A 14,249-nucleotide genomic window follows, 5' to 3' on the forward strand; every position below is an offset into this window, starting at 1 on the left:
TCCATGTAGCTCGGTCTAAGTATAAAGCTATCCTCAGTGGTGCGGAGAAGATGGTCTCTATAGAGAGAGAGAGAGAGAGAGAGAGAGAGAGAGAGAGAGAGAGAGAGAGAGAGAGAGAAATGAAATGTTATATTAACGTCTTCAAAAGGCCATGATGACCTATGAGACCAAAAGTTACATCATGGTGGATCTGATACAATGTCTGGATTAAAAAAACCCAGAAAATGAAAAATAAAGATGATACTACAGGCACCTAGAAAATGATACAATGTCTGTAATCTACCTCTATAGGTGTCTCTCCCTCTCTGATCCCCTCCCTCTCAGGAGACCCTCTCTATGTCTCTAAGAGGCCATAATGGCCATAATGATATATTAACGTCTCTTCCTAATTCAGACTATTCCTAAACCCTTTCAGACCCTTTCCTTGATTCAGACTGATCCTTCTTATGATGTTTTAGATCTTAACACTTCTAGCTTTAATAAGTTTTGATTCAGTCCACCATATACAATCTCCAACCTAAAGTCTTGGCTTGCCCCTTTCTTTATCTCAATATTCCTTGCTACCTCCTTTAGTCAATTGTGAGTCAAACAGTTCTGGTTCAGTCAGCTTTGGTTCAAACATCATTAATTTGATCAGCTTTCTTCTTCCTACTTCAGTCAGCTCTATGATTCTGACAGCTCTCTTGATTCTTCTTACTTCGTCAGCACTCATTCTGTCAGCTCTGTTCTTCATGGAATTAAATCATCATGGTACTGAAAGTAAAATTTAAAAAAAATATCCGTTGAAAAAAAAGCAAAGAGCCTCAAGCTCTCGCATCAGCCGAGAATATCTCGCATAGGGTGCTGCAACATGGTACCCAATGTAATAAGGCTGAGCCGGTGGTAGAAAGTCTTGCGGTGGTGGAAAATGATGGCTCTGATCCTCCTGAGGTGACGTAAGTGTGGGCGGCAGCCACTATGTTGGGGGCGTCGGTGGCAGCCACTATTTCATGTGAAGGGAAGCCACCCGATCATAGTCTACGACATGCAAGGAGAGAGAGAGAGAGAGAGTCCACCTTATTTATTTTACAAACCTGACAAACACTGAGGTTGTTGTGTGTCGGGGGCTTTTAGTGTTATACCACCAGTCCTGAAGTTGTTTTATATGGATTTCATGCAGAGGGAAGCCACCTGACCATATTCTACGACATGCAAAAAACACCAGCAAATATTTCAAGATTGCGGGAGCACCAATACAAAACAGCAATCTTATGGGGGGAGGACAACGTTCTGCTTATCACTTTCTTACACCAGATGACATAGAGTCAGTGAGTGCTCACGTGAAACTGAGTGTGCAGTTGTGAGGCTGTTACTCTCCATGTCCTTGGGTCATATTTCAGGCTTACTACTATACTAGATCTTTTCAATTTTTTTGTTGCAGAAGGAGAAGGAAAGGCCAAGTATAGGGAAGCATTATTTCCCTGAGGACTGGGATTTAGAGAAGCTAATCCTAAGCTATCATATGAAGAAGGGCATGAGCCGAGAAGAAGTCGAAACAGGTTTGCATATCTGTTCATTTCACAAGGTATTCAGCTGATTAAAACAAAAAAAATAAAGTAAAAAATGCAATGCATAATCCTTTTTTTTTGGGGATGTTGCAGAGAGCAGTAAACGGTTGGTTTTTGTGGATTTTCTCAAAGGGTTGGTTAACGTGGATCCTTTGAAGCGATGGACACCGAATCAGGTACTGCTATTACCATTTTGGCTATTTTGGGGTTTCTTTTTGGGATCGCTGGATGTTCTGGACTCGGTTTCAAGTACCACCCTCACTATGTTCCTAACTTGGTTCTCCATGGATCTTATTTGGGGATTCCAAAAATGAAAGCTTCCAAATCTGATGGGTAGAAATAAATGCTTCTTTTGGCACCATCTCAGGGGTGACACTAAAAAAGATGTATGATATCACTTAAGTGCACATATGATGGTTTTTGAATTAGGTCTTCTTTGTCTTTACATTCACAGGAGGTGGACTATTTATTTGCTCTCTCTCCCTCATATATATATATACACACACACACACAGAGATAAGACACACCTCAAAACATGTAAAATAGATCTATTTTTATTACCCTTGGCACACAGGTGATCTGAAGTCCCTGGAGGTAGCATGCACTAGTTTTTGTTCTTCTTGTAAGCTGCCCATTGTGATCCAGGTTCTTCTTGTCTCTTCTTATCAAGGAAAACGCTTTTCAGACCTCAAGAAGCACAGTGAGCTCACTGGAGACTAGTTATTGACTTAGTTTGAAGCATTCTTTTGATTTCAATTTTGGATTTTACAGGCTGAACGACATCCTTTCCTGACGGAGGAACCATTCACAGGCTCATTTCAACCACCACCAGAAGCACCACGGCTTGTAGGTTTAGCAATCATCCCAGATTATCATCATAAACTCTTTGTTGATTCAAAATGGGTATTCTCAAGCACTGAGTCGTATTTATCGCATTTCACAGCCCATTCTTCAAGGCATGACTGTGGACCATAATCCAGTTACTGGTCACTGGTTTGGTGCAGGTCTCTCACCCCAGGTATGTGTATCATTAGCCTTCTGGGTTTTGCTTACGAGTTGAAGCATGTATCTTTTGGAAGGAGATTTCTCAGCTCAAATTATTTCACTAAGCAGGTTAGTTCAAACAATGCTTTTCAATTCGGTAATCCACAATATTCTGGACTTCCTCTCTCCTATGGGAGCAGTTATGGTGTTGGGAGTTATGGGAGCTTTGGTGATGGGGGTGCTGGACCTGGGAGTAGCTTCGGGAGCAATGGTGATGCCTTAGAGTCATACATGAACCATCAAACAACCCCAAATGCAGGTTTTGTGATTAGTCCTGACATGTGGCGCAGAAAGGGTCAAATGCCTATGCCTCCTAATGCTTTTGGCTATGCACATCTAGGGATGAGCCCGTCGGCTGGATCATTCTTACCGATGTCCTTGGGGGCGAGTCCTTCAAATCTTACCTCACCAAACTCTCATTTCCAACTTTCTCCTGGATCTCCATCAGCGGGGTCGTCAAGCAGGTTTGGTCCCACTTCACCAGCACGAAGTGGTGGTGGTGGCAGTGCAGCCACTTTGGGCAAAGCAGCTGCTTTTAGGCAATATAACAGGCGCAGGGGATGGGGCTCACCTGGATCTGCTGTGAATCCAAATAGCGAAAGTCGTAGTTTCGCTCATGAAAGCTCCCTTACTTCTTCATATGGTGCCCATGATTATACTTCCACTGGGAATGTTGAATGTAGTTCTAGTTCTCAAATTGAGAGCGTCTTACAGAACAGTCACTTGGGCTCCCCTCGCAGTCCATCTCATCATGCATCACAGTTCAGACAAAGAAATGGCATAGTAGCAGGAACAAACTCTGGTCAAGGCCAAACTTCTCATGTGACAAATTACCCAGTTGGTTCATTAGGTGAATTTATGTCAAAGAGAGGTGGAGAAGAAGATACATCTCCACCACCTAACCCTGGTGATTGGGATCCCAATTACAGGTATAAACTTGCCCCCCCTTTTTTACCTTGGTTATATGGGTGTGTGCGCTTGGCATGCAAGGTGTGTGTGTGTGTGTGTGTGTGTGTGTAAGGGGTGTGTGGTGTGTGTGTGGTAGCTGTCCTCATTTGGGACAGCTATGAATATGTATTTCTTTTTTCCTAATGAGACAGTGTAATGAGACAGTGGTTTCACTATTATAAAAAAAAAGTGTGCGTGTGTGTGTGTGTTGTAGAAAACAAAAATACACCCCCGACAACTACAATTGGAACTAGAGTAGAAATGAGAAAAAAATATAATGTGTAGTGTTGGGTATTTCGGAGTTAGTCTAGAGTTTGGTGAAGTGTCCTTAGTGGTGTGAACACACTAGGTGTGAACACCCTCTTATTAAGGGTCAAAAGATAAGGCCTTGGTGCCTATAAAAGCATGTTGTTGGGTGGATTCATTATAACAATGAATATAACTTGAGTTGTGCGATCTTGCCCTCTCTTGGTTGTTAACACATCTCTCTCTTTGTCTCTCTCTCTCTCTCTCTCTCTCTCTCTCTCTCTCTCTCTATCTATCCTTGTGCATCACTACCATGGCTTGAAGCTCCATACTCTGTCTTATCTGAGGAGATCTTACACTATTCGACACTGGGAGAAGTCTTCTTGATGGGGGACTTCAATGCATGGACTCAGAGCAAACAGTGCAAGATCTATGACTTTGAGGATCCCTTGAGACTAGAGCCGCTAGCTACAGATTATACAAGGAGCACTCGGATCTCCGCTGACGGAGGAGCTGAGAGCACTGGATATGGGCAACATTTGCTGGAGCTTGGGGCGTGACACCATCTCGTTATTTATAACGGGATGACTCAGTGGCCAGATTCAGGTGGGTTGACTTGCTTTCCAGTGGGGGGTGGCAACAGTACAGTGGACTACATGATGGGATCCCGGGAGGCAGCAGATATGGTGTCTCACTTTACCGTACCACCATGCCCCATTGGGGCGGATCATACATATCTATCCCTCACTTTTAGGAGCTTACTGGAGACCCACCCACCCATCATACAGCCACCACGCACTATTTTCGACTTCACTCAGGACCTAGCAGATGTGTATGACTATCATGTTCATGATCAGCTATTTGCCTTAGACCCATCGGCACCCATGGCTATGCTCACCTCCCAGCTCTCACATGTACTGCACTCCGCAGCCGCGAGGAGTTTCCCATACCACGTACAGACAGGACAGCCACCTACATCTGGGAGCATGCCCCAGAACCGATGGTATGATGATAAGTGCAGAAACTTTACCACAGTCTCCGAGTGCAGAGGGCTCGCGGGGAGATCACCCAGAGACAAGCAGGCAGGAGGATGCATACTCTCACCCGCCGTAAGCGGCGAGCTTATGAGGAGGCTCAGTACTGGGACACATATCACATGCTCATGAGCAGAGATGCTGCTTGGAGGAGACTCAGAGAGCCCCGTCCTCCCACACCTATTACCGATCCTCAAACCTGGCAGACATATGCAGAGAGACTCTATGATGTGCCTGCACAGCCCCCTATACCACAACCCACAGAGCCATGCTCCACAGTCTCCACCTTCTTCACCCCACCTATGGTTAGGAGGGCCATATGCCGACTCCAACATGGACGGGCGATAGATCATACAGGATTACAAGGAGAGCATCTCATCTATGCCATTGATACATTGGCACCATTTCTTGCTCATCTCTTCAACAGAGCTCTGTCAGAGGGGTTTCTGGCTGAGTGGACGATGCACACTATTGTGTCGATCCATAAAGCGGGAGATGTACTAGACCTCGGGAACTATAGGACCATCATGATTGGCCATATATTGGCCAAATTATGCGGGGCAGTTTTGGAGGCAGAGCTGAGCACTCATGTAGAGGATGGGGGATTGAGAGCAGCAAGCCAGGCACGCTTCCGACGAGCCTTCTCGACCATCGACCACATTTTTACATTGAGGTGCCTGATTGATCAGGCCAAGGCACGGAGGCAACGGCTCTATTGTTGCTTTGTGGATTTCCGCAAGGCATTTGATACTGTGCCTAGAGAGCGCCTCTTTCGGCGACTACAGACACTAGGCATACCCTCAGACATGATGTGGGGCATATACAGGCTATATGAGCAGGTCTTTTGGAGAGTCCAATGCCCAGGAGGCTTGTCCGACACAGTTGCTAGCACCATTGGTGTGAAGCAGGGGTGCCCGCTCTCCCCCACGCTCTTTGGGCTTTATATTGATGAGGTGGTCGATTACATCACACAGGGAGGAGGCTCTGGGGTTGAGCTATCAGGTATTACTGTCCATGTTATGCTTTATGCTGATGACATCGTCTTGGTATCCGACACGCAGGCTGGGCTTCAAAGACACCTTGTGGCTCTTGATGACTTCTGCGCACAGCAGGGTCTCACAGTGAACCTTGGGAAAACCCAGGTTATGATCTTCCACACCTCACCCGCAGTTAGGAGCCACACTACTCTCACATTAGAAAGAGGGCGGGTCGAGGTGGTGAGCACTTGGCATCACATTTACTAGCTCAGCTGGGCGCTTCTCCATGGCTCAGGCAGTCCGAGACAGAGTGACCCGGGGGTATGCAGCTCTTGCTAGCCTTGAGCGTGAGTGTCATTAGGCACATTTTCAGGAACCCTGCACGAAGGGGTGGCTCTTTGATACATTAGTGACACCAGCCTTGATGTATGCAGCAGCGGTTTGGGCACCAGGGCTTGTAGCCTCCACATGGGTACAGCTGGAGACCACAGATCTTGATGCTCTCGAGGATGGTACGCAGCAAACCATCCGTCCCGCACGACATTGCTCGAGCTGAGTTTGCTGCACCACCTAAGGCAGTGGAGGCGTTGTTCCAGACGATCTCCTTTATATACAGGATGAGGGAGATGCCCACGGAGAGATTATCCCGCCGAGCTTTTGAGGCATCCAGACAGCTGGCCGAGGCTGGACACACTGGATCTTGGTATGCACAGATGCTACAGTGGTTCTCACATCATGGGATAGACATTGAGAGGTTGCCACCTTTTCAGTACGATCAGTCTGCTCCACGGGGTTACCTCTCTCTCAATGAGAGGAATTGAGTGATGAGACAGGACATGGCAGCGCTACATACAGGAGACATGGACAGCACCAGAGAGCCCATTATCACCGAAGATGCTGTATTACAAAGACCACTTTATGAGCATCTCAGGGGATGGGTTTATACAGCGACCGCAGTATACGGATGTATACATGCCACACAGCTCTCGCGTTGCTATTGGACAGCTACGAGTCTCATCACATCAGCTACGAGATAGAGGCTAGGAGAGCAGCACGGGTTCCCAGAGCCGAGCGGATATGCAGATTGTGCCGCGAGGAGGTGGAGACTGAGGATCCCTTTGTATGTAGATGTAGAGCCCACCAGGGGGTCAGAGATAGTTATGCAGGATTGTTTGAGGAGCACTCTTCACTACATCAGTTGATGGAGGCCTCGGACCAGCGAGACAGCTTGGCAGACTACTACTAGAGCTTCATAGTTCTCGAGAGAGACTCCTCCAGACACCCGCTTCCACTAGGGATGGGAGACAGTCCCAGCTCACAGATTTCTTCCAGAGAGCTATGCCAGTGCCAGCTGAGGTACCACGTGGGGTAACCGCACAGAGAGCAGAGGAATTGAGAGCTAGGAGGAGACCTAGACAGACTGGACACAGAGCACCCCGACTCCGTCACCGAGAGAGAGCCGCTATCCGGATGAGACACCAGATGGAGACACAGGAGAGGCTAGCTCGCTTTCATTCAGACTCAGGGTACATGTTCACGCCGCTCACAGCCTCAGCATCGGCGATGTATGATATCTTATATCCCTCTTATGGCATTGGATGGAGTTAGACATAGATCTGCATAGCATGCTTGTACTACCCCTTCAGCATATCGAGATGCATCTTGCCTTAGCACTCCATCCACATCCCCATCCCCCTTTATATTGTTTGTATATGGGCTCCACCGATCCATGATGATTCACAGTTGTATTCAGACACATGCACACTTTTTCTTTTCTTTCTTTTGCTTTTCTTCCGATGACCGGAAGAACACAGTTGTATTATTTTTTGTCTCATAGGCTGACTTTGGCCTCTCGTAGACGTTAATATATCTTTCTTTCTTTCTTTCTTTCTCCTTCAAGCTTCATCCCTCTCCACATACTCATCATGATGATGATATTTCACCCTCAGTTGCATATGTGTGATCTCTTGGATGCCAGTATGGTATCAGAGGAGGTTTTAACTTCCGTAGTGCCTTGCGTTATTATGCTGTGTGTTTTTTGCATGTGAAGGTCGCCATCACTTTCATTATCCTTTGTGTTTTTTCCTCTATCAGCTCTGCTGCCCTAGAGCCAGCCACCACCTCGCTCAGCCACCCCAAAGCTGAGCGTAGCCGACTCTGCCCGCTCAACTGGGCGGCACTAGTGTGGAGGTCTCCACTGCTGCCCCACCGGCTCTGCGCGCCCATTTGGGCACGCCCATTCGGGTAGTGCTAGCGCAGAGGGCTCCGCCGCCACGGCAACTAAGGTTTCTTCCACGCATCGGCACTTGGGGCCGACAAAAGATCATTCTAAACTATCATTTGTACATTGCAACTTCCTATTCATTATGTTTACATAAGACAAAAAAAACCCATCTCACAACGTTGTGAGGCTTGGCCTTTAAACTGAAATGCTTCTATAGCTAGGCAAGCTTCACTGTAAATCACAAATGGAACAACGCTAAACAACCATCAATGCTAGCACAATTCTCTCTCTTCTCAATTTGAAAGTAACTTCCTTTGACATTCAATGATAACGTTATAAGTGAAACCTTGTGATGGTGGGTGAAAGCAAGAGAGTTTTCAATTGCACTTGGTACAACACTGAAAGCAAACTATTTAAGTTGAAGATGACGACATGCAGAAGGCTCACGTTGGCTAGAGTAGCTCAGGTGCATGTAGCGGGGCAGAACGCGAGCTGCGGATTGCTGCATCTCTTCTTTCACATTCCCAACCGCCTATGTGCTGTGCATTAATAGTTGTCAGGAGACCTTCACTATTGTTGACGGTCTACCTGAGCCTTTCATAATTCATGGGGATAGGAGCATTCTTGGAATTCCATTGATTTCTTATCTCTAAGCCCAACGAGCAATCAGAAAAGGAGTTGAGTGTCTGTTGATCTATGTCCATAGTCAACAGTCCGCTATTCAGACAACAAACCCTTTAGAGCAAGAGACCCAAGACATCACATTGAGGCATGACCTCCCGCCGAACTTCCCACCCATTCGTCTTGAGGATCATCGGATTGAGCTGGTCCTAGGAACAGAACCTCCCAGTAAGTTTCCCTATCACCTATCCAAGGCATTCGAGGGCGAGCTCGAACAACAGACCTCCGAGTTACTCCGGGATGGATTTATTCGGTCATCATCGTCGCCATTTTCTACGTCCATATTATTTGTCGAGAATCACACGTTTATGTGTGGACTATATTTCACTTAATAAGCTCACTATCAAGAATAAGTTCCCAATGCCCAGGATCTAGTACATTCTCGAGTGTCTCAATGGTGCTAAGTATTTTTACTAGATAGATCTCAAGAGTGGCTACCATCAAGTGAGGATCTTTGAGGCCGACATCCCAAAGACAGCTTTGAGGATCGAGCGTGGCCATGGCCATTATGAGTTTGTGGTTATACATTCATACCTTTCGGACTCACCAATGCACCAGCGACATTCAATAAGCTGATGTGTCAAGTGTTCATGGAACTCATTGGCAAGTGCATATTCATCTTTTTTAATGACAGTTATTTTTTTCTACCTCTGCTTGAGAGTAGTATGAGCAGAATGTGGAGAAAATCTTGCAACTTTTGCAAGACAAGGAGCTCTAAATCAATGAGAAGAAGAGTGCATTCGGACTATTAGATGTTCATTTCCTGGGACATGTTATCAGTGCCTCCCTGAAAAGGTGCAAGCTATACTAGATTGGGAAATTCCCAAGACTGTTCACAGGAGATGAAGTCATTTGTGGATCTTTGCCACACCTACAATACACATATGGACAAGTTTTTTGACTTTACAACACCTCTCAGAGATCTTCTCAAAGGGATGAAGACGCATTGCCAGAAAGTGTCCGTTACGGGAAAGGCTCTTTAGGAATTTTATGCATTGTGATTGAAGAAAGTGGCCTTTGTCACCAGCCTAGACATTTCCCAGTATGAAAGGGGTCTTGTGGACTCCAGGATGTCTAAATATTTGGAAAGCACAAGCTTTGGGAATGGGGGATTATCCTAGAATACAAAGGACCACACTCCTAAAATTTAGGAGAGTTGCTATTTTTGGCCCGACTCCGATGGAAATTCTGTTCGCGTCATTACATCTTGGAATTGAGGAGATACCAAGAGTTGGCAAAGTGCCTATGGCTACTAGTTGGGATATTTTTAGAGATAAAGTTTAAGGAAGGACCCATCTCTTAGATTTGGTATATGTGGCAAGAAAGTGGACCAAAGTGAGACAAGTGGCCTGACACTTGTTAGAAAGTGGATCAAAGTGAGACAAGTGGTCTCACACTTGTCACTTCAGCTATTGTGTGGCTCTCCACTTCATTGTAGCCTTCTCTTGCCATTTTAGGTCATGGGAGGCCCAAATCTATAAATTGGAGCCCTCTCTCTTCATTAATGGAGACTCTCTTGCTGCACACTAGCCTCTACCACCGTTACAAGCTGCCCTAATGATGGCTACTCTCTTTCTCTCTCTCTTGAAGGCTGCCCATGAAGAATACCGGCTGTTGGGGACTGTTTTGGAGGCTTCCATCGCAAAGAAATACTGAAGGCAAGGGTATTCAATCATTTATTATGATTTCTAGCCATTGTACTTGTTGTACCAGCATTTGTACTTGCTGTACGTGCTGTACCAGCCACCGTACCGGCTGTGCCAGCCATTGTTCTGGCTATACCAGCCCTTGTACCGGCTGTACTGGCTTTTGTACTTGCTATACCAGCCACCGTACCGACTGTACCAGCCACCGTACTTGCTGTACCAGCCACTATACCTACTGTACCGGCTGAATGCAGAGTTGTACTTGCTGCACCAGCTCTATTGCATGAAGACCCGTTGTTTTTGGGGAAGAATCAGCACCCACACGGAGGTATATGGATTATGTTGTTGGCTCGGCATTTCTACAGCCTATGTTCCGGCTTGGTTGCCTCGTGTTGGGTTGTGTTATGGCATTTGTATATGGATAATCCGGCATCTCCCGTGGGGAGAGTAAGGCCCTCAAAGCTTGTACATGATATTATTCTCCTTGGGTAATAAAATACTCCAAGGGGAGGGGGTCGGCCCATTCCGGCCTCTATGCGGTGTCACACGTGCAAGCTCCATTTTCAGCATTTGTGGATGTTTTGACCATCTTTTATGTTTTATGCAAAGTGATGATGGATATGTGTTAAGGCTGTGGCCATGTTCAAATGTTTTAATATGCATTGATGGTATCAACAAGTGTGTCAAAGGCCCTAGGGCCTAGTCCCCCGGGCGGCGCCGCGAGTTACATTGGTATCAGAGCATAGGCTTTCTTGGAAGCGGAGGCTTCCTTCTATCAATAAGGAAGAGAAAAGATCTCAAGTGGGGACCACACTTACCATCATTGCTGTTAAGCATGGCCAGCCGCTTCATAGCTTATGAAGCAAGAGCATGAGCAATAGACAGCTTGGTCTAAGGATTTAGGAATTCACAAAATTTATCTTGGAAGTATGGAGTTGGCTTTATGTGCACAAGTTTAGCACTCTTTCCACTTTATGTGCACACGTTTAGCACTCTTTCCATATGGATATTGTGGATTATATTATCAAGCTTACAGGCAAGCTATATGGAGATATATCTCAGGATATCTTAAGGATATGGCTTTATGTGCACACGTTTAGCACTCTTTCCATATGGATATTGTGGATTATATTATCAAGCTTACAGGCAAGCTATATGGAGATATATCTCGGGATATCTTAAGGATATGGTGAGGAGATATTTCTTTTGGCTTCATGACCAACCTGGCAAAGAAAAGGTAAGTATACTTTGAGTTTGCAAAGTTGATGCTTTTGCTATTTACTATGAAGTTTTTTTGATGTTCACTAACCCTTGTATAGCCGTGCAAGGAGAAAGGTGTTATTGTTTGCCTTGAGATGGTTTCAGGGAAACATTGTTTATGGCTTCCTTTATTGGGATGGATTATATCTATGGAGATTTCTTTCTTGGACGAGATTTATATAGAGATTAGGCTTCACAAGCAATTTCTATGGACGAATCTGTCCGAGTTTATAGAGAAGAAATCTTTGGATATCTCATGGATATGATGCTTTTATGGATAAAGTCCACCTCTACTCCAAGGTGTGTGGTTAGCACAGAGTATGTGGTAAGAGTTATGGTATACAAGGATTATGGTATATAGGTCTATGGATTCTTGGACTTCTTTTCTAGGAAATTGGATCCATCCTCAGGTTTATGGATTATGTTTATGGCTCTCTTTTACTGGGATGGATTACTCTTTTTGGCTCCCTTTATTGGGGATGCATTGGACTTATGAAACTCATGATTCACATACCTTGTGTAGTGTTCTCTTGTCCTACGTGCTCTCTTGAAGATTGTTTCTACCATGTGAGGGTGGAACAATAGAGAGCAGATGGAAGGGAACATGGGCACTTCAAAGGCTAGTGACAAGCACAACATACCTTGTGTAGTGTTCTCTTGTCCTACGTACTCTCTTGAAGATTGTTTCTACCATGTGTGGGTGGAACAATAGAGCGCGCATGGAAGGGAACATGGGCACTTGAGAGGGTAGTGTGAGTTGGTGGCCGAAATGCCTACAAACTATTGGTGGCCGAAATGCCTAAAAACTATGTGTAGCAGAAATGCTTATGGAACACCAAGTTATCTATGCCTGTGAGTGATTGTTTTATCTTGTTACTTAAGTCCACCTCTCATCCAAGGTGTGTGGTCAGAGTACCAACACGGAGTGCAAGTGGTAAAGTGGACATGATGGGACTTATGTCTATGCCAAGGGTCATGTGGACTGATGTCTTGTTGGCAGGAGACTTATTTTGTCTCGCCCATTTACGTGGGACATGGATTATGATATCTGCACTTATGGGACTGATTTGTCTCGCCCATTTATCTTGGGACATGATTATGATATCTGGACTTATGGGACTGTTTTTGTCTCGCCCATTTATCTTGGGACATGATTTTGATATTGGTATTATGGAGACTTATTTAGTCTCGCCCATTTCTTTGGGACATGGATTCTTGAGTTATATTGGATTTTTGAGACTGTCTCGTCTCGCCCAATCGATGGGACATGATTATATCTTGAACATATGGCTTGAAGCTTAAAGTTGCGGACAACTTTTCAGAAGTTGGGAAGGATGTCACCAGCCTGGACATTTCCGAGTATGAAAGGGGTCTTGTGGACTCCGGGATGTCTAAATATTTGGAAAGTACAAGCTTTGGGAATGGGGGATTATCCTAGAATACAAAGGACCACACTCCTAAAATTTAGGAGAGTTGCTATTTTTGGCCCGACTCCGAAGGAAATTCTGTTCGCGTCATTACATCTGGAATTGAGGAGATACCAAGAGTTGGCAAAGTGCCTATGACAGAATGTCTACGAGTTGGGATATTTTTAGAGATAAAGTTTATGGAAGGACCCATCTCTTAGATTGGGACATGTGGCAAGAAAGTGGACCAAAGTGGGACAAGTGGCCTGACACTTGTTAGAAAGTGGATCAAAGTGAGACAAGTGGCCTCACACTTGTCACTTCAGCTATTGTGTGGCTCTCCACTCGTCATTGTAGCCTTCTCTTGCCATTTTAGCTTATGGGAGGCCCAAATCTATAAATTGGAGCCCTCTCTCTTCATTAATGGAGGCTCTCTTGCTGCACACTAGCCTCTACCACCGTTACAGGCTGCCCTAATGATGGCTACTCTCTTTCTCTCTCTCTTCACACTCGATATACTTTTACTTCAGAGACTAATGCTGTCTACAACAATGGGATTTATAGACGTCTGTACACAGAGGAGCCAGGGAGACCTTTGGAGGAGCTGACCCGTATACTGACAGAGACTTTACAGGACGCAGGGAGAGAGGCATATCCACATACTCAGCCTGGACAGAGACAACGTTCTAGGAGTATGCCCGAGAACAGCTGGTATGATGAGGAGTGCAGAGAGACAAGAGCCCGACTGCAGCGGGAGGTTGCTTTGGGAGTCACTACTCACCGACAGTCGCGTATTGCCTTCCGACGCCTTGTGCGAAAGAAGAAGCGGGCCTTCCTTGCTCAGCTAGAGCAGGAATTATACCAACTGTTCTTGAGCCAAGATTCGAGGGAGGCTCGGCATTTGTTTCGTGAGTCCTCCCCTGCTTTGGCCATCACTTCTACAGAGGTCTAGGGTAGTTATGCAGCATCTCTATATACAGTTCCTGGACAGACACCTTTTCCTAACCCGCCAGCACCATGCCCACAGACATGTACTTTCTTTACCGCAAAGATGGTAAGGAAGGCCATTGATAGGATGAAGACTGGGAGAGCATATGATCATGATGGATTGGTCGCTGAGCACTTTATTCATGCGAGAGACATGTTGGCAGAGCTTCTAGTAGTGATGTTCAATCGTGCTATGTGTGAAGGCTTACCCGAGACTTGGAGTAGGTCCACCATCATGCCTATCTTCAA

At 45.7% G+C, this 14,249-nt stretch overlaps 1 protein-coding gene across 7 annotated transcripts in view; it reads left to right on the forward strand.

The window, feature by feature from the left end:
- Window positions 1-14,249, forward strand: part of LOC147622470 (dual specificity protein kinase YAK1 homolog) — a 157,417-nt gene that overhangs the window by 113,858 nt on the left and 29,310 nt on the right. For 5 of the 7 annotated variants that reach the window (XM_086822046.1, XM_086822048.1, XM_086822052.1 and 2 more), the window contains 6 exons: window positions 1,160-1,307; window positions 1,421-1,538; window positions 1,641-1,723; window positions 2,319-2,393; window positions 2,491-2,565; window positions 2,661-3,520. In XM_086822046.1, the coding sequence (XP_086678172.1) occupies window positions 1,160-1,307; window positions 1,421-1,538; window positions 1,641-1,723; window positions 2,319-2,393; window positions 2,491-2,565; window positions 2,661-3,520 (1,359 nt within the window). The remainder of the gene's footprint in view (window positions 1-1,159; window positions 1,308-1,420; window positions 1,539-1,640; window positions 1,724-2,318; window positions 2,394-2,490; window positions 2,566-2,660; window positions 3,521-14,249) is intronic. The other 2 variants (XM_086822047.1, XM_086822053.1) reach the window with 1 other exon arrangement.

Source organism: Cibotium barometz, chromosome 28 (genome assembly GCF_041138505.1).
Source record: "Cibotium barometz isolate CiBa-2024 chromosome 28, ASM4113850v1, whole genome shotgun sequence".
In the NCBI taxonomy this organism is placed as follows: Eukaryota; Viridiplantae; Streptophyta; class Polypodiopsida; order Cyatheales; family Cibotiaceae; genus Cibotium; species Cibotium barometz.